The sequence below is a fragment of the Pyrus communis genome, chromosome 3, assembly GCF_963583255.1.
Source record: "Pyrus communis chromosome 3, drPyrComm1.1, whole genome shotgun sequence".
Classification (NCBI taxonomy): Eukaryota; Viridiplantae; Streptophyta; class Magnoliopsida; order Rosales; family Rosaceae; genus Pyrus; species Pyrus communis.
Window position 1 is genome coordinate 2043416 of NC_084805.1, and position 25825 is coordinate 2069240.

General features: G+C 37.9%; 2 protein-coding genes and 1 pseudogene across 3 annotated transcripts; 2 read left to right on the top strand and 1 right to left on the bottom strand.

The window, feature by feature from the left end:
* The first annotated feature begins 5985 nt into the window (after nt 1–5985).
* On the top strand, nt 5986–7338 carry LOC137729992 (abscisic stress-ripening protein 1-like). Its single transcript, XM_068469053.1, has 2 exons — nt 5986–6303; nt 6942–7338. The coding sequence occupies exons 1-2, from the start codon at nt 6082–6084 to the stop codon at nt 7122–7124; spliced, it is 405 nt and encodes a 134-aa protein (XP_068325154.1). The 5' UTR covers nt 5986–6081; the 3' UTR covers nt 7125–7338.
* A 7688-nt stretch (nt 7339–15026) lies between these two features.
* Nucleotides 15027–15690, top strand: LOC137727599 (uncharacterized; annotated as a pseudogene).
* A 4292-nt stretch (nt 15691–19982) lies between these two features.
* LOC137728926 (small ribosomal subunit protein uS11m-like) lies at nt 19983–21613 on the bottom strand. 2 transcript variants are annotated; one of them, XM_068467732.1, is made up of 3 exons: nt 21499–21613; nt 21024–21159; nt 19983–20743 (listed from the first exon to the last, which is right to left on the bottom strand). In XM_068467732.1, exons 2-3 carry the CDS (start codon nt 21142–21144, stop codon nt 20223–20225), a joined length of 642 nt encoding a protein of 213 aa, XP_068323833.1. In that variant the 5' UTR covers nt 21145–21159; nt 21499–21613; the 3' UTR covers nt 19983–20222. The 2 variants fall into 2 exon arrangements, with proteins under 2 accessions (XP_068323833.1, XP_068323834.1); XM_068467733.1 differs by having other exon boundaries at nt 21468–21588.
* Nucleotides 21614–25825: the final 4212 nt, after the last annotated feature.

The following is a 25825-nucleotide window of genomic DNA, read 5'->3' on the forward strand; positions in this document are numbered from 1 at the left end:
AGTTCTGAGCCACACCACATTAAATTTTAATGATTCGCACGGTTTATTTTTCAAGTTGTACCTTATAGATCATCCTTGTAAAATATTAGTCAATTCGGAAATATTTGAGGTATCTAATTGAGTTCAAAGAAATTGATGAAGACTATGTTCTAAGAAAGTAGTGAATACAATTAAATAGGTAAATGATTTCGGATTGATTGAATTTCCGCAAGTATGTGATATGAATCATAACTTACAAAAAAGACGGTTCGGATCGTTAAAATTTGATGCGGAGTGGGTCTCATAACTAATTCCAATTTTGTTCAAATATATGGGGGGATCCCTTCACCATCTCCAACCGAAAGGGAGCCAAAATGCCATGTTTAGCCCTATAGCCTTGCAAGAAATTTTTTTTTAATGAACAGTGTCATGCTATATTTTGTACCATCTCCAACTAAGGGTGCCAAAGGGCCATAGGCCAAAACATAGCCACTTTGACAAAAAAACCCATCTCCAACCGAAGAGGGCTATTTTATAGCCCCTTCAATAATTTATTATTTTATTTGAATTAATATGGTTAATTGAATTAAACTACCATATTAAAATAAGGTTTTCGGACATATTTTGATTACCACTTGTTGCTAAATGAATATGCCTTTGGATTTCTTATCTTCATATATGAAAATGATGTGAAAAATTGGTGAATAATTGAAATAAAATGAGGTAAGATAATATGGAATGGTGAAAAGAATGTGAGAAATAGTGTAGAAATGACTTAGGTATTTATAGGCAAAAAATTATAATTTTTTTTTCTAATTTTGTCTGAAAAAAAAAATTTTAATCCAACAGTAACCTGACGTCAGCTAGCATGGGTTTAGGCTGGTGCAAACGGGTTGTGTGAAATCTCATTCCTGGATTTCACTGTTATAATCTACGTATTTGTATTATTGGGATTTTATATTATTTTTCGGGAATTTATATTAATTTATTTGAATTTAGGTTTTAATTAAACTAGTTATGAGGGTAGAAGTTTCGAAATTAATTATTTAAATTCCGTAGACCTTTCGAGGTCATAATTTATATTTTCGAATAGAGCTCGATCTCACGAACGCGTAAGCGAAAACCGTACGTGAAATGGAGTTATAACGAAGAAATTAGAGACGTTTTAGTTGTTGGGAAATAAATAAATGTTTAGAAGCTGCCAAGTGGCAGCAAGGGAGAGGGGAGAAAGGAGAGAGTGTGAGAGAAAATAAGAAGAGCAGCCCAATCAAAGGAGAGAGCGAGGAGGGGAAAGGAGAGAGACCCGAGTTGGGTCATTTTTGACCCGCGAATGATCATTTTTGACACCATATCTCCTTCATCCAACTTCCGTTTTTTGTGATCTTGGTGTCCATGGAAAGCTCTTTACGAGTCCTACATCCCTGTAGTGTTAGATTTCCATTTTTCTTTTCCATTTTCTAGGTCGAAGCCACAAAGTGCTGAGGGTTTTCCATCAAGTTTTCTCATGTTACGGTGATTCCAACAACAATTACCGTCGATCACCACCACCAATAGACTCCCTTCAACCCCTGGAGCAAGTTCCAAGCATTGGATGATGCATCGAAGTTCGTTTTGGCAATGAATCGAGAAACACCTATTTTTAGGTCTTCCAGCGGGTTTGAGGGCAATTGGAGCTTTTCCCGGCCAAATTGGACTTGGCCACATGTATGAAACTTGCTCCACTCATTGAGATATATTTGCTTGTAAATTTTGGTAATTTTTGGAAATAATTGAATTTTCCGGCGAGTTGAAGTGGCCAACCGCCACCCGCGGCGGCGCGTGGCCAGTGGGCCGACGGTGTCTTTCTAAGTCCAATTAGATGCCCTGAATTCATAATTGATATCCGCATGAAGTGGTTTGATCGTTTGAACTTAGTTTCATTATGATACATCACTTGATCAAAATTTGAATCGATGATCCGACCGTTGGATCGTCACCAACCTTTAATGCGTTATAGAACACAATATTTGAGGATAGTTGGAACTGAAAGATTAGGAATCCGACATACAGATCTTCCTGAATTGGATTTCTAAGTTAGTAAAAGTAATTGTTAACCGCCACCTAATTCTAGCAATTGGCGGAGACCCGACCGTCGGATCGCGATCAGATTTTAGTATGTTGTTCTTTGAGCATAATGTGGACCTTAGGAAGTTACGGATCTAGATTATGATGTGCGGATCTTCTGGATTAAATTGCTAGGGTGTGGACCCCACCGTTGATTTTTGTCAACAGGTCTTGAACCATTTGAATTAGTAAAATTAGTATTACTAGAGACTCAGTGAAGCTTTGCGGACTTGTCTCAGTGAGTGACTTTAATATATGTGATATGGTGATTACCTGATTCTTTATATTAATATCCTTTGTGGATATGGCATGGTTTTATAAATGAGTTTTCTATTAAAATGTGATTCTTTTATAATTGGCCATCGATCTATTTTTATTAAATGTGATTTGATTCATGGATTTGTAATATTTGTGAAAAAGTGATTCGAATTGCATATTGAAATGTTTTATAAATTGAGGGCTAGTAGGGGACTATGAACCTGCTTGGTTAATCCATATTGGGGGGTCACTAGTGGTCCTGCTTGGCTAAACTGCATTAGGGGGCCATACTATATATGGATCACGCTTGGTTAATCCGCGTTGGGCAATCCTTATGGCCATTTATACTTACGGGTGATCATGCTTGGTTAATCTGCGTTGGGTGATTACTGCCTAATAGTTCTATAGGTGTGACTCTGCTTGGTTAATCCGCGTTGGGGGGTCACTACCTACCTGATTATCTTGACCCTACTTGGTTAATCCGCATTGGGGGGTCACTAGTGGTCCTGCTTGGTTAAACCGTATTGGGGGACCATACTATATATGGATTGCGCTTGGTTAATCTGCGTGGGGCGATCGTTATGGCCATGTATGCTTAGGAGTGATCATGCTTGGTTAATCTGCATTGGGTGATCACTTCCTAACAACTGTAGGAGTGACTCTGCTTGGTTAATCCACATTTGAGGGTCACTACCTGCTTGGTTACATTCTTAGGGGTGGCTTTGCTTGGTTAATCCACTTTGGGGGGCCATTTCCTGTTTGGTTACTTATGTAGGCTTCTGCCAAAAAACATCCCTCTAGCCCTAGTTCTTAATGTACATATGAATGATGGTTTTTGAGAATCTTGGTGGTTTGAATGGGAAAAGCCGTTGGATGTCTGGGTGACTCCTTCGGAGTTGTTAGAGACTTGACTATGTTTTCATATCTATGAACATATATTTGAGGTTTATAAACGGTTGTCGATGGTCTTTCTTTTATTGAATATCACATACTTGTATAATTGTCACTCACCCGTGCTTCGTAGTTTATCCGAGTTCTAGTTGGCCAGTGCACCATTTCCCTGATATAAGCACTGATTATACATGTGATAGATTTAGGTAGACTACGAGAAACGCTAGATATTTTGGATTCCGTTGACTAGTCCGGAATCCTTACTCTTGTTCATTTCCATAAAGTTAGTTCAACCTTAGATTCGAGTGAGTAGGAATTGCTTACAGTAGACGTTATGTCTATAAATTAGAATTACCATGTTATTTCTTGGAATCCAAGCAAGGAATTATGTAGAATTCCGTTATTAAATTTTGTGCATTGATATGTGATCTTGTTGACTGATTAACGTAATTAAATGTGAATATCGTGCCTCCTTGATTCATGGATTTGGTTACTTGAAGTGATTGTGGAATGACGCTAGACATGAGTGTTGTTATTATGATTATTTTAGTTGATCAATGTTCTAGAGAATAATATTGTGCATTGTTACTTCTTTAAGATGTTACACGCTATGAATTGTGATTTTATGTGGGAAACATGATGATTTATGTGATGGATGAAGTGGAAATGTTAATCGTCATGTGGGATTGTTATGTTGGATATCATTGTTGTTGTTATGATTAGACTTGTTGATAAATATGGCTAGAGAATATGATTGTGCTTCATCGTTTGTTATTTGAAATATTGCATGATATGCATTGTGGTATATTGTTGGGACATAACGATTTATGTGATGAATATTCAAGTGTAGTGAAATAATGAATTACGAATGGTTTGATCCCTATTTAGGGTACGTAGGCAGTCTAACGAGGATGTTAGATACAGCCATAAAGTCTACGAAGAATTATTGCGCAGTTGGATCTTAAGTTGTGTTTTTCCATTTCCCGGAGGCGGGGTATGTTAGAGATATGGGTATTTGGAGCCCTTTTGCCTAGCCCTTGATTGGAGACGGTTTTCATGTCAAAACGGGGTATATTTTGGTTAGGTCGGTTGGAGATGGTCTTAGAAAACCTGTAAGGTTATTATAGTAGAAAGTGTAGTTAGATGTGATCCCAACCTGGATTACAAAGGAGGACAAATATTTCGTTAAGTACTATTTATATTCAATTTAAAATAAAAAATTTAAAGTAATTTCTAACCGCACGATGTACAATGAACGGACACGATTGATTGATCCCCCAAATCATCATAAAGAGAATCCGGACATCATCCTATTCCTATAAAGGAATCATGCCATATGAGAGAGGCTATAACCTTTCTAATTGCAGCACACGGTTTCAGTTGTTATAGATAATCATGCAGAGGAAAATCCAGAACCAATGCAAAGGTACAACCCCAAAACTATGAACCCGTGGATAACCTTTCTAATTGCAGTGCTTCCTTGATAAGTACCAGTGGGGCAGAAATCGTCTTTGACCGGTCTAATGCTTGTCTCGACTCAACTTGAGATTTTTCTAATTCCGTTCAATTTTTTCATATTCATATATTCAACTTTTGATCATTATACATAGCAATTTAACACTTTTATTCCAACAATCCGTGTCATGAAACTAACAGTCTTATAAATAAAAAATTGATCAACTATATACTATGTAAACTAACAGTCTTATAAGTGAAAAATTGATCAACTTATAAGTACTATGTAAAAATAAAAACAAGATTAATACTTGCACCCCTACATTGGAGCCATGCACATACCATTCTTTGAGAATAATATATCTTCACCGTATAATTTTTATAATTGGAACCATTTAATTTTTTAATCTTCATTAAAAGATTATCTCTACAAAATGTACATTAGTGAAATTTGTGCCTTCTCTTAATAAAAGAATGGAAGTTTTATCCAAACAGACGAAAGATAACCTAACGCTTTGACTTAATTACTTGGTTGGGTAGATGAACTAGCATTATGACGTTCAATCAAATTGATTTTTGTTTAGATTAAAACATATATAATACAAGGTATAACAACAAAAGTAACCATGATATAAACAAATTTATGACACGGCCAATTCTTCTTTTAAGGTTTGGCTACAATGGTACTTACCACTCAATGATATGAATTTTATGTAGATTTGACCCTTTTTTTTTTTTTTTTTTTTTTTTTCAGATCATTTAGTGGTATGTACCGTGAAAGAAAAAACATATTTTTCTAAAGATTTTTCCTCTCTTTAAGGATCAATCCACAGTATCACGAGTGTACACCACCATACATGTGAAAAGTTGAACTTCTGCGTTTTGTCAAAAGGCCTATTAAAAAATTTGTGAAGTTTGAATGAACCACACTATTTGATTATTTCCTTGAATAGCACCTATATATATGGGTTGAGTCCCAGTTGAGAATTTCCTCAGATAACACCATACTACTTGATCTAATTTCTCATATCTATCACTTTATTATGAGAGAGCAATCCTAGCCGTCCACCAAAGCAAGCATGGCTTGCGATATGCATGTGGCGTCAAGAGCATGAGTGTCCAACTTTGAGTAAATAGGAAGAACACATTTTTTATAATGTAAGTATATTATTTGATTTGGCAAGTGATACGTATATGTCATGTCAATTAATAAGTTTATCAACCCTTTTAGTTGTGCCCTACTTAGTACTTTACATTTGAACCTGTAAATATTGGGCGTCACATTTATAAATACCCTCCACCATGCAACCAACTCCCTCACACCATCACAACCCACATTACAACTTCTCCTCCTCATAACCAATCTGTTTTCCGTATAATCCCCCAAAACCCATCATGTCTGAAGAGAAGCACCACCACGGTCACCACCACCACCACCACAAGGATGAAGACAAACCCTCATACTACCCTCAGTCTGGCTATAGCGAGACCACCGTGGCATATGGCGCCACCAACACTCTTGAACCTGAAATTGATTACAAGAAAGAGGAGAAGCACCACAAGCATCTCGAGCACCTCGGGGAGGCCGGTGTTGTTGCTGCCGGCGCTTATGCCTTGGTATGTATTGAGTTCTAATAGTGTAGTGCTATCTACACACCCATTTTTACCTCTCACACACCTTTCAATTTCCGACTGTCAGATCGAATAAACTTAGAAGATATGGACAATAATTAACAAAGTGTGTGTGTGAAGTAAAAGAGATGTGTGAATAACACTACCCTTTTAGCCACCCACCTATATATATTTCTTAAAATTATTCATGATTTGATTATTTGATATATACTTCATTCATTATCACTTTACCATACTTTTGCAACTGAATGATCGCCGTCGTCCTCCCGAACCTTCATTTTCTGTCAACTCCGTCCATTGCGAGACGTTAGCTTTTGATCACGAAACACTAGATATATTAGCAGTACGTCATCGTTATCAATGGTACCATGTTAATATTGTGGAACAAAACGATCAATGGACGGAATTGATGAACTAGGTATGTAAGATACGGAACCAAAAAGTCCACAGGTAAATGGTACAGTTATAAGCAGGAGAAGAAATGAGTAGAGTGATACTTTCGTAATAGTTCATGTAGGGTTTTGATAAATAATCGTTTTTTATTTACCAACAACTTATATATAAGAACACAAGTCTAATCAAATGTGTGATAACTTATGTCATTTCTATATGATGTGCTGCAGCATGAGAAACACAAGGCAAAGAAAGACCCAGAGCATGCCCACAAGCACAAGATAGAAGAAGAGATTGCTGCAGCAGCTGCAGTTGGTGCCGGTGGATTTGCCTTCCATGAGCATCATCAGAAGAAAGAGACAAAGAAAGAAGAGGAAGAGGCTTATGGAAAGAAGCACCACCACCTCTTCTAGATCAGTGTGGAACATCATCATCATCCATTTACATTTCATGCTGATTCTCAACAATATCGCTTCAAAAGTTTGGTTAATTATGTTTCCCTTTTCAATAATAAAAAAAAAAAATCAATGTTAAGAAGACTCGCCCAAAGTGAGGCTTTCACTTCTAAAAGAGTCTCCTTAACATCTCAAAACAAACAAAAATAAAAATTTGTGTCGTTTTATTTAATATGTGCCATCTGGTTCTTTTTTCACGCATATATGTATGTTATTGTTATTGTTTATAGTAATATCATTTATTCGGTACTTATTTTGAATGGACACATCTTATTTTGAATGATTTCTTATACCACATCAACATAATATTTTATATGTAGAGATTGGGATCTATATTTTGTCAATACCAACTACGAAAAGTTCACTTAGCAAGTTTGTATCCTATAAGACGGAGGGTACGCGGACATCTCACGCTGGTTTTTGAGTCGTGGGAGCATCATGGTCGTGCTATGTAATTGTCATTGACATCATCAATAACTAATTTAGATTTTCCTTAGGAAGTACCTATCATAACAATATTTATGTGCCACATTTGATTCATACGATATTATACTTTAATCCAATTTTGAGGGAAAAAATATAGTTATTTTAGATTTTCTTTAGGATATATCTATCATAACAATATTTATGTACCATATTTGATTCATACGATATTATACCTTAATCCAACTTTAAGAAAAAAAATTCGAACTCAGGTGTATAACTGTGGTTTTGCTACCCACATGTATATGTCTTAATATGTATATGTCATATCAATTTTGTCTCATTAGATAGTGAATGTGCACACCACTTTTTACATCTTAAGTATGGGCATATTAAAAACACAAAAGTCAAACACAATATCTCAAATGTTAAAAGAAATGCGATGGTAAAAGTAAATTAAAGTCTTCACATAACGGTTAATTAATACTTTTGTCTACTTTTAGTAGAGAGTCTCAAGTTTTACTTTTTTTCTTGGCCTCCTGCATGCTTCTCGATTCTCCTCTGCCCTTGACAAAGGTGCGCGCGGTGCGCGGATTCACGGTGTTGCAAGATCATTGTTTCGATCCTACTAGACATGCATGCATGGATCTAATGGAATAAGTCAATATTTAAGAGAAAAGGAATGTAAATATTTTGTAATTATTAGAGTCATGTTTTAGGAAGGATATTATGTCCTTTATTTTTTTCTTGGAGAACAAGGATTGTATTATTTATATATATTCAGAATATGAAATACATGGAAAATTAAGCCGTAAGTTTCTATTTGGCATCGGAGCCTAACTGTAACACTAAGACTCCCGCCGTGCTGCTGCTGCTGTGAAAAAAAAAAAAAAATACAGTAAGTATGTGGTTCTTCGCTTCATTCCTGCAGCAAGCCAAGGTTGCCGTGTGTGTGTGTTGCTGCCAAGACTTCATGTGCCGTGCTGTTGCTTTCGTAAAGGGAAACACACAGCAAGTTTTTGTTTTTTTTTTCCTATTTTTCCCGCTGCATCCCTGCAGCAAAGTCAATTACTTGCTACGTGCTACTGTGTATTGGGTGCTGCCGTGATCAATGGCAAGTGATAAAGGGAGAGTTAGGACTGAAATTGGAGGGTCGGGCGCATGGCTCTACCCACGGTTCAGTTGTCAATCTGGTGGTTATTCAGAGTGATGCTTCAGCCATATCAAGTAATGTAAAACTTAATGGATCAAACTATCCTCTTTGGTTCAAGGTGTTGGAGATGCATATCGCTGGACGTGGTAAGAAAGGGTTTGTGATAGGGAGCATCAAAGAGCCCAAGGAGGACAGTGCCGAGTATGAAGTTTGAGAGACGGGGAATGCAATTGTGAAAGGGTGGCTGATTAATTCCATGGATCCTACCATCATGGGATTTTTCATTCATCTTCGTACTACTAAAGAAGTATGGGAAGAAGTTGCTCGAACGTATTATGATGGGTCTGATATTTCTCATATTTATGAGTTAAAGGTGAAGTCATTCCGACTTCGCCAAGAAGGAAGACCTATCAGTGTATATTATGCCGATCCCAAAGCTGTCTGGCAAGAGTTGGATCAAAGAAGACCAATCAAGATGGAGTGTGCTACTGACTTGAAGACACTTCGAGAGGAGATTTAACTAGATCGTGTGTATGCCTTCCTAGCACGGCTTGATGATATTTTTGACAAAGTGCATAGTGATATTTTCAGAACTCAACCTTTACCATATGTAGAGGAGGTTTTCTCCATTGTTAGGCAAGAAGCACAACGCCATGCAACTATGATGGGAAGCAGTGGCGTTGGGAACCAAGAAGGAGCTCCTCCCGTGACTATGGTGTCATGGCCACCTTCGAGTAGCTGGCCCTTTAATCCATCACCATTGGCCAATTCTCGGCCATTTACTTGGGAAAACAAGGATGATTTAAAGTGCACTTTTTGTGGGCAAACCCGTCATACAGAAGATACATGTTTTCAGAAACATGGAGTACCTACATGGTTCCTTGAATTGAAGAAAAAGTTACATGCCAAGGAATGAGCCGCTAATGGAGCAAATAGAAGTCGTGCATCCGTTGCCACTGCCACCAAGGATGCCATGCTTACTGTGCCCCCCTCTAGTGATCCAAGTCAAAACTTGTTGACTAGGACCACTCCTAGTGAAACCCTGGCCACTCTAGGTAGTATAGGGCGTGTTCTTTTAACCTTTGATATGGAACATCATACAGGTTGGATTCTAGACTCGGCTACAACCAATCATATGACTTTTGATCAGAATTTATTTACTAGCATGACAACAAGTTCACGGAAGTGTATTGCAACTGCTAACAAAACAACATCACCGATTTTAGGGGCCGACATTGTAAACCTCACGCCGGCCCTTCCCCTTCACCACTGCCTGCTTGTTCCCTCGTTGTCTCATAATTTTTTATCTATTCCTCAACTTACTGGGCAATTAGATTATGTTGTACTTATGTATCCGATGTTTTGTTTGCTTCAGGATATTCAGACCAAGGAGATAATTGGGCGCGGCACTAAGAGAGAGGGGTTATTTTATGTGGATGACGTCGTTTCTGGCAGAGCTAATCTAGTTCGAGCATCCCGTACCAATAATTTGCAAGAAGTTTGGTTATTGCATCATCGGTTAAGACATGCTTCGCTTGGTTATTTAAGGCGTATGTTGCCTAATTTATTTCATGAAATAAAATAATCAGACTTACATTGTGAAGTGTGTATTCCTGCGAAAAGTCATCGCGCTTCGTTTCCTCCTAGTATGAATAAAAGATTATTTCCTTTTGATCTTATGCACTCTGATGTTTAGGGTCCCTCTCCCGTCAGTACTTTGTTTGGAATTAAATGGTTTCTTACCTTCGTTGATGATTGCACTCGTATGACTTGGATATATGTGATGAAGAATAAAAGTGATGTTAATATGATATTTCGGTCCTTCTCTCAAATGGTTGCAACACAATATTCCTCTGTTATTAAGGTTTTCCACTCTGATAATAGAGGTAAGTATATTGGTTTCGAGTTGTCTGGCTTACTTCGGGGTCAAGGAATTCTACATGAAACTACTTGTCCTTATACCCCACAACAAAATATAGTTGCTGAGAGAAACAACCGTCATATCCTGGAAACTGCCCGTGCCTTGCTCATTGGTGCGTCCGTACCTAAACGGTTTTGGCCTGAAGCTGTCACCTATGCTGTGTATATGATTAACCATATGCCATCCTAAGTTGTGAACTTTCGTACACCTCTTCAAGTGTTGACAGAATTTGTTCCCATCGTATCAACCAATACTCTTACTCCTCGTGTATTTGGGTGTGTAGCCTATGTTCATATTCACAAGATTCATCGTAGTAAGTTAGATCCATGTGCTTACTAGTGTGTTTTTCTGGGATTTTCTCCTCAACAGAAAGGGTATAAGTGTTACCACCCTAAAACTCGCCATATGTATGTAACCATGGATGTTACTTTTTCTGAATCCAAGTTCTTTTATGCTTCATTTCCATCACCTTCCGATCACCAGAAGGAGAATACTAGTGGTGATCTTGGGTGGTTGGAAATATGTAACTCAAGGGGAGCATTTGTTGAAAAAGAAAGCTATGAAAGCTCTCGGCAAGGCACTACCGAGAATGAAGACTTAATTTTCCATGTATTCCATATTCTGAATATATATACATAATACAACCCTTGTTCTCCAATGAAACAATAAAGGACATAATATCCTTCCTAAAACATGACGCTAATAATTACAAAATATTTGCATTCCTTTTCTCCTAAATATTGACTTATTCCAATACTCCCCCTCAAGTTGGAGCATAGATATTACTCATGCCCAACTTGACAAGCAAATCACCAAATCTTCTACTACACATAGCATGGGTAAGGATATCTACAAGTCGTTCTTCTGAGTTCACAAATGGTATTGACACAATCTTTTTCTCCAGCTTTTCTTTGATAAAATGTCTATCAGCCTCAACATGCTTAGTCATGTCATGTTGTACTGGATTCTCGACTATTTCTCTAGCGGACTTATTATGACAATACAACTTCATTGCCTTTTTCTATTTAGAACCAAGACTCCAAAGTAACTTTCGTAGCCAAAAAATCTCACACACACCATGTGCCATACCCCTATACTTGGCCTCGGCAGAAGATCGTGATACCATATTCTACTTCTTGCTTAGCCAGGTAACCAAATTACCTCCAACGAATGTGAAATACCCAGATGTAGACCTCTTATCAATCACATCACCAGCCCAATCAACATCAGTAAATCCCTCAATCCTCATATGCCCATGACATTCATACAAAATTCCTTTACCCGGGGCAGACTTCAAATACACCAAGATTCTCATTACTAACACCATATGATTCACACTTGGTGAGTGCATAAACTGACCAACCACACTTACGGCATAGGCAATATCCAGACGAGTGTGAGACAGATAAATTAGCCTTCCGACTCGTCCTTGATATCTGGATAAATTCCCAGATAATGTTTCTCTACGATAAAGTGTCCACATGCTTACATCCCAGCATATCTGTTTCCTTTAATAAATTCAGAACATATTTATGTTGAGACAAGAAAATACCTCTAGATGACCGAGCTGCTTCTACGCCAAGAAAATATTTCAAATCTCCCAAATTCTTTATCTTAAACTTGGCGGCAAGATTTTGTTCTGGCTTCATCATCTCTTTCGAATCACCACCTATTATTATCATGTCATCCACTTAAATAATTAAGGCTGTAACTCTACCATTTCCCCGTTTCACAAATAATGTATGATCCGAGTGACTTTGATAATACCTAATCATCCTCATAACTTGAGTAAATCTACCAAACCATGCACGAGGTGATTGCTTAAGTCCGTAGAGTGACTTTCGCAACCTACATACTTCGGTTTTCCCTCCGGCATTGTACCCCAGAGGAAAATCTATATATACCTCTTCTTCCAAGTGCCCATGAAGAAAAACGTTTTTCACATCAAACTACTTCAATGGCCAATTCAAATTTGCAACTAAAGAAATCAAAACTTGTACTGTATTCATCTTCGCTATTGGAGAAAAAGTCTCCTGATAATCAACATCATAAGTTTGAGTATAATCCATTGCTACTAACCTCACTTTATACTTGTCTACCGATCTTTCTGCCCTGTATTTGATCGTAAAGACCCATCTACACCCAATTGGTTTCTTTCCTTCAAGTAGCTTCGTTACCTCCCATGTATCATTCTTATGTAGTGCTATCATTTCCTCATCCATTGCAGCAGCCCATTTAGGATCCTTCAAGGCCTTGGTATTAGTTGGAGTGGGGCTATGATATTTAAACTCTTCTTTTCTCTTTGATACGATTGATATGGGACATTTCAACACGCCCCCTCACGTGGGACCCAATTAGTGGGTCACACGTGGGAGATCCACACATCAACAACCACAACCATGTGTCTCCAAGGGGACTCACCCTACACGCGACAATACAATACGAGCCCACTCCCTAGCTCTGATACCAAGTAGAATTATCAGGGAGACGGGCCATACGGCCCACTTCCAACAAAATTGATATTGTCCTCAATTGGGTAATTATCACCTATACAATTCGTCAGGTGTGGGGTTTTATCACAAAAGGCCTCGGTATTAGTTGAAGTGGGGTTATGATATTTAAACTCTTCTTTTCTCATTGATACGGTCGATGTGAGACATTTCAACAGGATCTGGTTAATCATAGTTTGCATGACCTTCTCTTATCTCTGCATGCGAGAGTTAATGTTAAGAAGTTCTCTTTCTAAATCATTCTTTCTGAGGCACATTAAGTTCTTGAATAACTCAATCGAGGAACTTTAATTTCCTTAAGATCCATCCAGTCATCCACAATAGGAGCCTAGGAGGTAGATCCGATTGACAACCTACTCCTCCACAATAGGATTTGAGTTTGGAAGAGGGGCTTGGTTTTCTTCCTACTGCTGAGCAAGAGGGTTGGAGCTTTTCCCTACGTTGTTATTGTGGCAAGTGTATTCCATAATGACGTTTCTAAGAGTTAGAAATAACTGGTTGGTCCTAAAAGTTCCTGGACTCAGAATTGAGAGACTGCTATGAATATGAATAGGTTCTCAATAAGAACAATAATTTCTGTGGAATAAATTTTACACAAGTTTAGAAGTACTCTTATGTACCCCTACAAACCAAGAGAGTAAGATAAGGGAGACCTTTTCACATTGATGTGGTGTGAGCCAAAGATCCTTTAATGCCTAAGTTAAATTTAATTGTAGGAAAATGAACCACAAGCTATGAGTTTCTGCCTAAAGAAACAATTACCTTCATAGGAAAGCGGACATGTCTTGATGTAGAGTTTGGATTAAGCTTAAGGTGATTCATTAGGGCACGTGTGCACTACCTAAGTGGTTGGTTTGAACCCTAGGTTATCTCACCCTTTTAGCCAACAACGGTTGACTATGAGAGGCGTGATGAGGGGCACCAATCAAGAGTCATGTTTAAAGATCACTGTTAACATCATCAATGATCATGGACTATGTCTGGCCATGATTATATGAGGTCATTATCGCTTGAAGATCCATCTAGATCTTGCCTTGGGAGACCCTTGTAGGCTGATCTCATCTACGGTCACTTCTTGGCTTGTCGAATCTTCGTTGGCCCTCACTTGGCATGTTGATCCCACTAACTCTGTTAACGGAGGTGGTGCCTTAGTTTACATGAATCCATAAATGATGTATGGAGAGCAAGCTAGCCTGAGAGAGGTATCTCCTCTGTTTGTGTGATTTATATGGAGATATTCCCTCTTGCATTTGATGTTGAACCCATGCGAAGATTAAGTGTTGGTGAAACTCAACAATTCTATTAACTAAAAGCATGCTTTAATACATATGGCGTCCCCTCTAGAGTTGATGAAATTTGATTACCACATTGATATAGCCAAAATAATATATATATATATATATATATATATATATATATATATCTAGAGTTTCAAACAAAAGAATATGTAGTCCAAATGTATGTTTCCCATACACATTTCAAAAAGAAAAACAAAGAAATGTCGTTTTTCATAGTGCCCTTTAGAAGGATATCAACCCTATAACCCTATCTATTCACGTTGGAGAGAGAGAGAGAGGAATGGTGACCGTCGACCAAGACTTGGATAGGTAGCCATGCAAGTGGCAAAGCCACGAGTGTCCCACCTTAGGTGGATATTTTACGTATGAGCTTGTGGAAGAGCCAAAGCCCTCCTGCAGACAGTTATTTTTAGGACGCCCAACACTTACATAAGAACCCTCCACCACCACCATGCACTCAGACAACATCACAAAACTCAGTCGCCACCTTTCCTCCTCATGACCTTCCTTCATTCTTGCATTTTCCTACAATTCCCAAAATACCCCTAACCAACTATGGTTGATCAAGAGTAGTGCAGCCGTGGCCTTTTGTCCAGCCAAATGGATGAATAAGAAGACGAAAAAACCTCATCTTACTCTCAGTCTCAGTCTGGTTACAGTGCCCGGTCTGGTGGTGGCTACGGCGACTCCACTACCGGTTACTCTTCCCAAGCACGTACCGGGTCGTAGCGGCAGCGGCTACCGCGACAGCACTGATTACTCTGGTGAAGGACGCCTTACTGGTGGAGGCAGCTATGGAGAATGCAAAACTGATGATTACTCGGAAGAAGGACACGGAGCTGCGTACAACGAGACCACTGTTTACTCTAACAAAGGACGTCGTACTGGTGGAGGTGGCTACGGCGGGGCCAGCAACGCTGATAGTTACTCGGAAGAAGGACACGGAGGTCGTGCTACCGAGACCATTGCTTTCTCTGGTGAAGGACGTCGTACTGGTGGCGGTGGCTACAGCGATAACACTGATTACTCTGGTAAAGGACGTCGTACTAGCGGCGGAGGTGGCTATGGTGGGGAAAGCACTGATGATTACTCGGAGGAAGGACACGGAGGGCGTCGCGGGTACATAAAATCTGATGATGATGACTCGGAAGAAGGACACGGAGGGCGTGACAGAGGAGGGTACAGCAACAGGAGTGAAATGAGAAATTTTTTATTGTGACGGGAACACGGGTGGTACATCATGTGTTTTTATATAAATGATGGAAAATTTTATTTTTTAAGTTATTAACTTTTTAATACACATATCCTACCATTTGTATAATAGCACGTGATATATCATCTCGTGTGCTAGTCATACTAAAAAATCTCTTGAGTGAAACAATGAGTCGAGTGACCATTGAGGAACTTAATTAGTTTGCTGCTGCTACGTACTGGCGCTTATGCCTTAGCCCTTGATACGTAACAATATCAATATGTCAACCCCTAATTATTTTAATGATTTTAATTAAGAAAACTAATGAAAATGGTTTGAAAACTTTAAGTTTTAATGATAAAGACAAAATAAAGGATAAAGTGAATAGTACTATGATTGACTTTTTAGTGTAAAAGTATGATTTTTCGTTAAAGCAAACAATAACGTGGATTTTTCATTAAAACTTTCTTTTAATTAATTAGAACGTGCTTTTAAATTGTATGAGTTGGATATATTTTTACAATTAATTAGTACGCACGCTAAAGAGAAACGGGTTAAGAATTACCCTTATATTAAATTAATTATTCTGATGGTTAAGACTCTTCAACCCACTGCATTCAAGTTCTAACATTTCTCTCCCCTTAAATAATTTATAGTGGAAATGTTACGATATAAGCATCACCATATTTGTTAAAAAAAAAAAAAAAAAAAAAATTGGAGAGATTAAATTTTCTATAGCTGACAAATTATTTTAATAGATCAATAATCTGAATGACTACATTATATACTTGAGGTCGTGAGGCCAAATCTCACCAAAATGTCATTGAATTAATTAATCCATAGTTTTCTGCTGTCTGAAATTCATCAGGAGAATATAAGATAGTTTTATTTTATAATTGTTCATCTATTAGATATTGAAAAATAAAAAGTTTGACCTTTATTTATGCTCTCGTTTCTTGTTTCTGCTACAGCATGAGAAGCACGAGGCAAAGAAAGAACAAAATTAAGTCAAAAGAGAAAAGAGGAAGAGACTCAAGGAAAGAAACATTTCTTCAAAATTTAAACCAAAATAATGATCAATTAATTAAAAATTTCTTAATTCTGCATCATGTTTAATTCAACTATTTTGTATGGTTACGATCCAAAAAACTTTCATCTCTCAGAGTGAATTAATGCTTGTTGAGCGTTTAATTAATCATGTTGGTGTTATCTGGTTTTGTTCAGCGCACCATGTATTTCATTGGTAATAAAAATATAGAATAGTTTACTTGGTGCTAATTTGAACGACATTTCTTTCGAGTATTTTTTGTCTTTATCGTATTGATGGAGGGGACGATAAATTCCAAAGAAATGTTAAGGAGATTCTTTTGAAAATAGAACTTTTTATGGATTCTTGGTCATCTCATGTTCTTGGCACAGTTCTCGTGCCAATATTATAAAATATTGTGCCAAAATGATGAGGTGAGGGAGAATCTATAGAGAGTCTGGCTTTGAGAAAGTCTCCTTAGCATTTTACTAACGACACGAATTACACTGAAGAATCAAGCCTCAAAAGACATACCTTAGTCATGATGATCACATGACTAAACAACTAGTTTTTACTAATTAGATAGAGCTCGAGTCCATAAGCGCATAGGCTCAAGCCTCAAACGATGCCTAAGTTGGAGTTGGAATGAACAAGTTATTAACATTTTACAGTATTCCAATCATTTCGACTTAGGCCATCTCCAACCGAGGGCTGGCCAGAGGGTTCGTTTTATCCCTTTGGCCCTCCAAGATATTAATATTTTAATGAACAGTACATGGCTATATTTGTCTCCATCTCCAACCGAGGGTCATAGGGCTCGTTTTAACCCGGTCACAAAAAACCATCTCCAACCGAGTGTCATAAGTCCAAACATAATTTATTATATAAAAACTACAACTTAAATTCAAATCCAACGGCTAAGTGACATCAACATTTATTATTTATTATTTAAAAACTACAACATAATGTTGTATAATGGCTTAGGAAGTTATAGAAAAAAAATAGAATTTAAAAAAAAAATATATGAAACAAATTTTGTAAAATAGAAGTTATAGGAAAAAAATAGAATTTAAAAAAAATATAAAACAAATTTTGCGAAATAGAAGTTATCGGAAAAAATGGAATTTAAAAAAAATATGAAAAATAATTTGTGAAATAGAAGTTATAGGAAAAAATGGAATTTAAAAATATATATATGAAACAAATTTTGTAAAATAGAAGTTATAAAAAAAAAATAGGATTAAAAAAATATATGAAACAAATTTTCTGAAATAGAAGTTATAGTAAAAAATGGAATTAAAAAATATATATATATGAAACAAATTTTGTAAAATAGAAGTTATAAGAAAAAAATAGGATTAAAAAAATATATGAAACAAATTTTCTGAAATAGAAGTTATAGGAAAAAATGGAATTTAAAAAAAAATATGAAACAAATTTTGTAAAATAGAAGTTATAGGAAGTTATAGAAAAAAAAAAAAAAAGTTATAGGAAAAAATTTGTAAATAAAAAAAATAAAACTGTAAAAAAAAATATATGTTAAAAAATAACGGCTAGCTGGCGTTAGCTAACTGTTGAATTTAAAATTTTCTTTAAGCAATCATGTCGGTTATAACAGGATTGCTCTAATTTTCTGGCCAGCTCGGACTGGTTGGCTAGCTGCATGCTGCCAGCCCTTTAGCCCTTTCAAATTTCATAGGGTCCACAAACCCTCTGACCTAACCCTCGGTTGGAGATGGCCTAATTCTAGTCATGTGAGCCTAGTCCGGCTCTACCTACGCACTTCTGGGCATTCCAATCGTTTCGACCACTCTGAGTACCACTTGTGCAAGGACACAAAAAAGACATGTTTGGATCACTGACTATTGCGTGAGAGTGTTTACATCAATTTGGAGAGCTGCACATAAACGTGGAAATGGATGCGGAATCTGTGAAATGGTTTGTAAGCATTAGTTAAGAAACGACGGCAATTCAAAGGAAAATCCATTGTAAGCAGATAGAAAAAAAAATTAATCAGCTCAGGGAAACTTGTTTAAAAATGTACAAAAACTTGAAGAGAGTTTGGATAGAGGAAATTTGCAACTACGTAGTTTAGGATCCATTGTCGTAGGAATTCGACCTGAAAAAGAGTGTCGACTGTAGACTACTTGACACACTTTTCCTCCTATTTTATCCAAGCTTAAGGCCAGCAACATAAGATAAACTTACCAGGCAGAGTTCACGTAGTAACTTCCAAAATTCCATTCAAATATTTCCACATCTCCAGTTCACATTAGTCGAACTACTCGGAAAATAACACACCACTTAAAATGTTCTATGCCCAGAAAATACACCAAAATAAAGCAACACTTCACAGCTCCCATGCCTATAAACTCACTACAATAAACACTACACGTTACGTTAGGCAGTACAAAGTATATAGTCGCCAACTAGTCATTGGCGGTCATTTCTTCAGTCGTTGCACAAATGAAATCAACATTGGAGAAATGTAAGTGTATGAAAGCTAAACTTGAAAATCTACTTCTTCGTTGTCCAAATTATGTTTGCACCAAATCTGAGTGAAATTTGGTAACAGAGTTCTGTGGCCACAGAAGCAAGAAACACATTCAGACCAGGAAAACACAAATCACAGAAATCGACGAAACAAACAATAAGGCAAGAACCCTGCAGTGATTCCATACAGGAACCCGGAAGCTAAGAACAGAGCCCAAACCTCAAAGAGAGGCCAAAATCATTTGGCTCGTAAAAGAACAATAACTAACAATTGAAAAACTATCTTAAATCATTCACTCATCAATGGAAAAGGCTTTTAAAGAACATCAAAATCTGGCAAAGAAGAGAAGAATAATGAGCTAGACGTGCAAGACTATGAAGCTGCGTTGATCTTGTCAAGTAAACCAGCCCTCTTGATAACTAAGCAATACTGACCAAGACTTAGGGTGCACTACAATGAAAATATAACCATACCCTAGCCAGAAACCCACATACATAGGCATTCCACATTTTATGCATTATACTTTCATGACATAATAATACTGGTTGTGTTTATGTAGTTCATCTCAAACCTAAAACATTTCAGTCATCAAACATACGAGAAACACAGAAATTGATTCAAAGTATGACCGGCTTCCAACATACAATGACCTGTTTATAGCACTCATCTGAACTACGCTTTCCTAAACTTGAGTCATTAGTAACCTAAAATACACATATATGTAAGCAATATCCGAATGTCTTTCACACTTGATAAACAGACTATCTTCAACACGAGTTCTTTACCAGTACTAAGAAAAAGCCAAACTTTCCACACGAATATTATTGAATAAGTTCTTTAACCAACTACTTTATCATAATAAACAACCATCTTCAAAACATAGTAAGGTGACCTTCAAAAAGACTACATTAGCATCACAATATGACAGAAATTCAAATTTTTTTAGAAAAAAAAACAACTAGGTCAAGCTCATTACTTCACCGAATACTTCCCCCTAGCAAAGTATTATACCCACTCAAGGATAACCTGCACTGTGGTTTAGATACGACGCTGCTTTGGGAGTCTACAACCATTGTGGGGCTTTCTGGTTGTATCTTCAATGTATACAATTGGACTGTGACCCACTCGGGAACTAGAGAAGCCCTCTTTCCAGCTCATGATAGCTTGCCTTTTCTTCTTAAAATAAGTAAACCCTTTCACCTTCATCACAACTGATTTTAAGCCGAAATTTCTTGACATGCGTCCAACGTGTTCTGCAGTTGCTTCAGCAGCATACTTCGCCAATTTAGGTCCTCCTTTCATATCTGGTATGGAACCAGCTGAGGCCCCAAGTTTCTTGTTGCCCTTCGAGTCCGTCACAGTAACAAAGGTATTGTTTTTCATCAGCTTTACGTGGACAATATCAGCATTTTGCTCTATATTAGATCGAGGAAACTGAGAACCCCAAAAGTTGCTCCTTCCATCCTCCTCTACTACTCCCCTCACAAAGTTGATAGACCTGGAATTCCTCTCTCCATTCTCAGAAGCATTGAAACCATTTCGAAAATTTTCTTGGTGCCCTGTAAATCCCACAATATATTTTCAATCATTAGCAAGACATTACCACTAATGAAGAATTGATTTCCCTTCCCATCAAACCTCATGACTCGCCATTTATCTTAGCAAAATAATTCCACAAGCAACCGTATTCAAAATGCGATTCAAAACCCAAAAAATTTAACTTAACATGTAATCAAATTCATAGGCAACAAAAACAGGAACCCAACGTAATCAAATTCACTCAACAATGTAATCAAATTCATGGACGAAATAGAAAAGGAGGCAGGAACAAGAACTTGCCTGGCGGCATCCTAGAGTCGGAGAACGACCTTGAAGTGATGAGCTCGGCGCGGCCCGGGCATTGGGTTCTAGCTAGCCGCTGAATCAGAGAGGAAGACAGTCGAGAAAGAGAAGAATACATCGCAGGTATGATTTCCTGAGGAAATTAAACAAACACTTAATGGGTAATCTGAATAGAAATTAAATAGCATTTCCAATTCCCTCAGCTACTGGAGTGTGTGAAAGAGAAACAAGCCACCAGGCACCAACTACAAAGAGGAAATCGAACAAACCCCAAATCGGAAAATTTTGAGAGAAGAAAATCGAACCCATAAGAAATCCCAATCATTCAAACAAATTGAAACCCAATAAATTAAAAATCAACAAACCCTAAGTAGAAGCACAAAATCAACGCATGATAATAATCTCATTAAACCATCATCGATGTTCATATCCGATACCTACCCACTCAGAACTAAGAGAGAGAGAGAGATACCCAAGTGCGACCAGAAAGCGGGCTGGAGAGCAGGAACGAAGAGACGGAAGGGGCCAACTGAGTGCGAAGAACAACACTGCTGTAGACTGAGTGCCCAGACGAGGGCGTGCATTTCTTTCAGCCCTTAAGGATGGTTTATTTATTTACTTTCTAACCAACATCTTTTTCTTATTTACTTTTCGACCCCAAAACTTCGAAGAATGCTTTATTACTCAAGGATTTGTACGAGTTCATACTCAAAGAATTTCGTGTTCAAATCACAGAGATTTTTAATTATTAGAATCATTCATATTATCAATTTCAAATTCCATATATTCATAACTCTATGAAAAAAAATTTTATCAAACTATGTATAGAATAGATCCTTAATTCAATCGGATAGAAAATATTCAAACTAATCACAAGCTACTAGCTACAGCATGAAAAGGTAATTTTCCTATTAAAGCAGACTGCTCATACATCTTTAGAATGTCACTAACTAGTTGAACCATGCAAGCATGGTGTGCCCTCAAAAGGTCTATCAAAACGCATGCCAACTTATATTATTCCATCGGTCCACCCTCGCACAAATCACACATCAATCTATGCACAGAAGAAACTTCTGATCGTTGAGGCTTGTGCAATGATTGACTCGCCAAGTTGTTCGCACATATACGAGTAGCCAGGATGCTCAAAGTTGTCTATAAAGGTGCAGTGAGAGACATTGAACACTTCCAAATCCTTCATTCCAATCAGTACACAAACCAAAGTTTTCTTGTGAGCCATTGTACACTTTAGACTCAAGAGCTTAAGCTTTTGCATTCTACCAACCAGCTCATGATTTGACGAAAAGGAAAATCAAAACATGCAACAACCAATGACTCAAGTCCTATCCAGTTCCTGTTAGTTGTTTCAAATCCCAGTCTTTGTAACTGGGTTACAGGTTGATAGAACAAGCTTTGTGAGGCCTAGGGTTCTTTCAGTTGCATCACAAATGGGCTCTTATGCGTCGTTTCTCCCATGACACCCATTTCTACAATACAGTAAGTGTTTTTAAGATTGGGGTGCGCAAATAAGTGTGAAGAATGTTATGATATAAGTGTGTGATATGTGTGTGTGGAGGATATAACCATGTGTCACAAATGTATTGGTGGAGTTAGCTAAGAGTGTGGTATTTATAAGACAGGTTGTGTACAATTGAAAGTAATGAAAAAGAAACAATCAAAAAGTTTCCCTCCTATCTTTCTCTCTGTGTTTGCTTTGGCGCTTCGATACTTTTCCTCCATAGTTGCTGCACACTTGTTGACATGGTATCATCGCCGGTCATGGCTGACGCCGTTGTCTGACGATCTTGCCGATCTCGGTGCTTCCGCTTTTCGTCGCTCTTTCGGTAGTGTTCTCTCGGTTTTCTTCTTGTTACAGTCGGTTGCCTTCTCAAACCCTAAGATTTGGGGTTTCTTGGAGACTATTGCCATTAGTCGTTTTGGCTGAAGGTATCAGTTGCGTTTCTTGATTTCTTGCTTCTGTTTGAGAATCTTGGTGTGGATTACAGTGTTGCGAATCGTTGATTGTTGATTTGTCGAAGATTGTCGGTGAAGTTGTTAATTTCTTGAGGATTGTTCATTTCTTGCTTATGTTTGTGAATCTTGCTGTTGATTGTGGTTTTGATCGTTTATCTCGACTCGTTAATTGCTGATTTGTCAAGGATTGTTGATAGTATTGGTTTCTTACGGTTCTTGCAAAGATTGTTCGTTGGTGATTAATCATGGTGATGTCTACACAGTTAGCTCTTACTCAATCCCCTATTTCCTCCCTCATACCGAGTGTTGGAAATACTGTTACGGTCAAGTTAGATGATTCTAACTATGTTACTTGGAACTTTCAAATTGAATTGCTCTTGGAGGGCAATGGCATTATGGGATTTCTTGATGAGTCTATTCCCTGTCCTGCCCAACATAATGCAATTGAAACTGCTACTGGTACTGTGATTGATACCTCCTCTCTAACTGATAATTACAAAGTTTGGAAAATTCATGATAGAGCTTTGATGACTCTCATTACTGCTACTTTGTCACCTGCTGCCTTATCCTGTGTTATCGGCTGTCACAGTTCCAAGGAAATGTGGGTTAATTTGAAAGAATGATTCTCTAGCATGACTCGAACGAATATTGTACAGCTGAAGATTGATTTACAGAACATTAAGAAAGGGGCTGAAGCTATTGATCTTTATCTTCAAAGGATCAAAGATAGCAGAGACCAGTTAGCTGCGGTTGGTGTAAACATGTCTGATGAAGACATTGTTATTGTTGCTCTGAGAGGTTTACCACCAGAGTACAATACTATAAAGGCTGTTATTCGAGGGAGAGAAAACCTTGTTTCCTTGAAGGAACTAAGGTCGCAGTTAAAGGCTGAAGAAGCAACACTTGAAGAGGGCTTTAAACAGCCACTGATGACTGCAATGTATGCCACTAATTCAGGTTCTGTGTATGAGTCTGGTGGGACATCTGGTACTAACTCTTCTACTTATCAATATCTCCCTGGTTCTCAAAATGCAAGGTGCTCCAATGCCTAAAATGCCACAGCTGGTTCAAATGCCTAATATGGTTCCACTGGGTCAAGTACCTCAGTACACACAATTTCAGCAGTTGCCTCTTCCAGGACCGTATGCTTTTGTATCACAAACTGGGTCTGGGACTTATAATAATTTCAGGGGGAATAATTTCAAAAATAAAGGCAAAGGGCAGAAGTTTAATGCTCGATTTCAGGGTTCTTCTCCCACAAATGTTCAGGCTCAAGCTAATTTTCACAATGTTAGCCCTCAATCATCTTCGGTGCAATCTTATAATCCTTTGCTAATCTGTCAGATTTGTGACAAAAAGGGTCATTCTGCGCTTCATTGCTTTCAACGTGGTTGCCAAATATGCAATCGAGTGGGTCACACTGCGGCTACATGTTTTGATAGGGGAAATTCAGCAATGTCTCAGCCTCTGAACTCTCAGCAGTTTCAGGCATCTGGTATGTCCCAGCCTATGTACTCTCAACCGTTTCAGCCGTCTGGTTCCCAGATTCACCCTGTGCAACATATGAATTCCAAGTATATGAACAATTCCTGTATGGCACCACAAGCTCAGTCTCCTATGGCTTTCACTGCAAGGACCAATCCTTCTCCCTCTGCACCACAACAAGAGTTTTGGTTGCTTGACTCGGGTGCAACCAATCATATGACCTCCGAGTTGTCCAATTTGCAAGCCTCTCTTCATATCCATCTAATGAATTGGTCACTGGAGCTAATGGAGAAGGTTTACCTATTTCTCATATAGGGCAATCTTGTATTCCTACTCCTTCTCATAAATTCCAGTTAAACAACGTGCTTTGTGTTCCGCATCTCTCTCAACATTTACTTTCTATGTATCAGTTATGCAAAGACAATAACTGTCGCTGTATTGTTGATGAATTTTCTGTGTGTATACAGGACAAGGTCACCAACAAAGTACTCTTCCACGGGCTGAGTAACAATGCCGTTTACCCTCTTCCCTTGTTCAAACCATCCAGACTTCAACCTACAGCATATCTTGGACAGAAAGTGCATGCTACTCTTTGGCATTGCAGATTGGGTCACCCAACCAATTCTATAGTTCAGTTAGCTCTTAGTAAGTCAGCTATTTCCTTTCCTTGTAATTCCATACCTCAAACATGTATTTCTTGTTTGAAAGGCAAGTTTACCAAATTGTCGTTTCCATTAGTAGCAGCCAAATCCAATGTACCCTTTGAAGTCATACACACGGATGTGTGGGGCCCTGCACCTGTCATGTCTATTGAAGGTCATAGATATTATGTGTCCTTTGTCGATGAGTGTACCAGATATACATGGATTTTTCCCATGATCAATAAAGCTGCCGTTTGTGATCTTTTCATTCAATTTCATGCTTTCATTCACAATTTCTTCTCTGTTAATATCAAAGTGTTGCAAGTGATGGTGGTGGGGAATTTGTTGGGTCTGTTTTTCAAAAGTTTCTCAAAACCAAAGGCATTTTGCATCAAATGTCCTGTCCCTACACTCCTGAACAGAATGGGTTGGCTGAAAGGAAAAATAGACACCTAGTTGAGACTGCCATCACTCTACTTCAGCAAGCATCCCTTTCCTCTAAATTTTGGTTTCATGCTTGTGCCACAGCCACTTATCTTATTAATCGCATGCCTACTCCTGTCTTGAAAATGCAATCTCCTTTTGAAGTCTTGTATCACTCTCCACCTCGCCTTGATCATCTCAAGGTGTTTGGGTGTGCTTGCTATCCTACTTTGAAACCATATAGACCAAATAAGCTGGCACCAAAAACCACACAGTGCA

What these genes read in the sequence shown, in the direction of transcription:
- LOC137729992 (XM_068469053.1), top strand. Translation starts at nt 6,082, where the DNA reads ATGTCTGAAGAGAAGCACCACCACGGTCACCACCACCACCACCACAAG. An exon ending in CTGCCGGCGCTTATGCCTTG is followed by an intron (nt 6,304 to 6,941) that starts GTATGTATTGAG and finishes GATGTGCTGCAG; the next exon opens with CATGAGAAACACAAGGCAAA.
- LOC137728926 (XM_068467732.1), bottom strand. Translation starts at nt 21,144, where the DNA reads ATGTATTCTTCTCTTTCTCGACTGTCTTCCTCTCTGATTCAGCGGCTA. An exon ending in CGACTCTAGGATGCCGCCAG is followed by an intron (nt 20,744 to 21,023) that starts GCAAGTTCTTGT and finishes TGGGATTTACAG; the next exon opens with GGCACCAAGAAAATTTTCGA.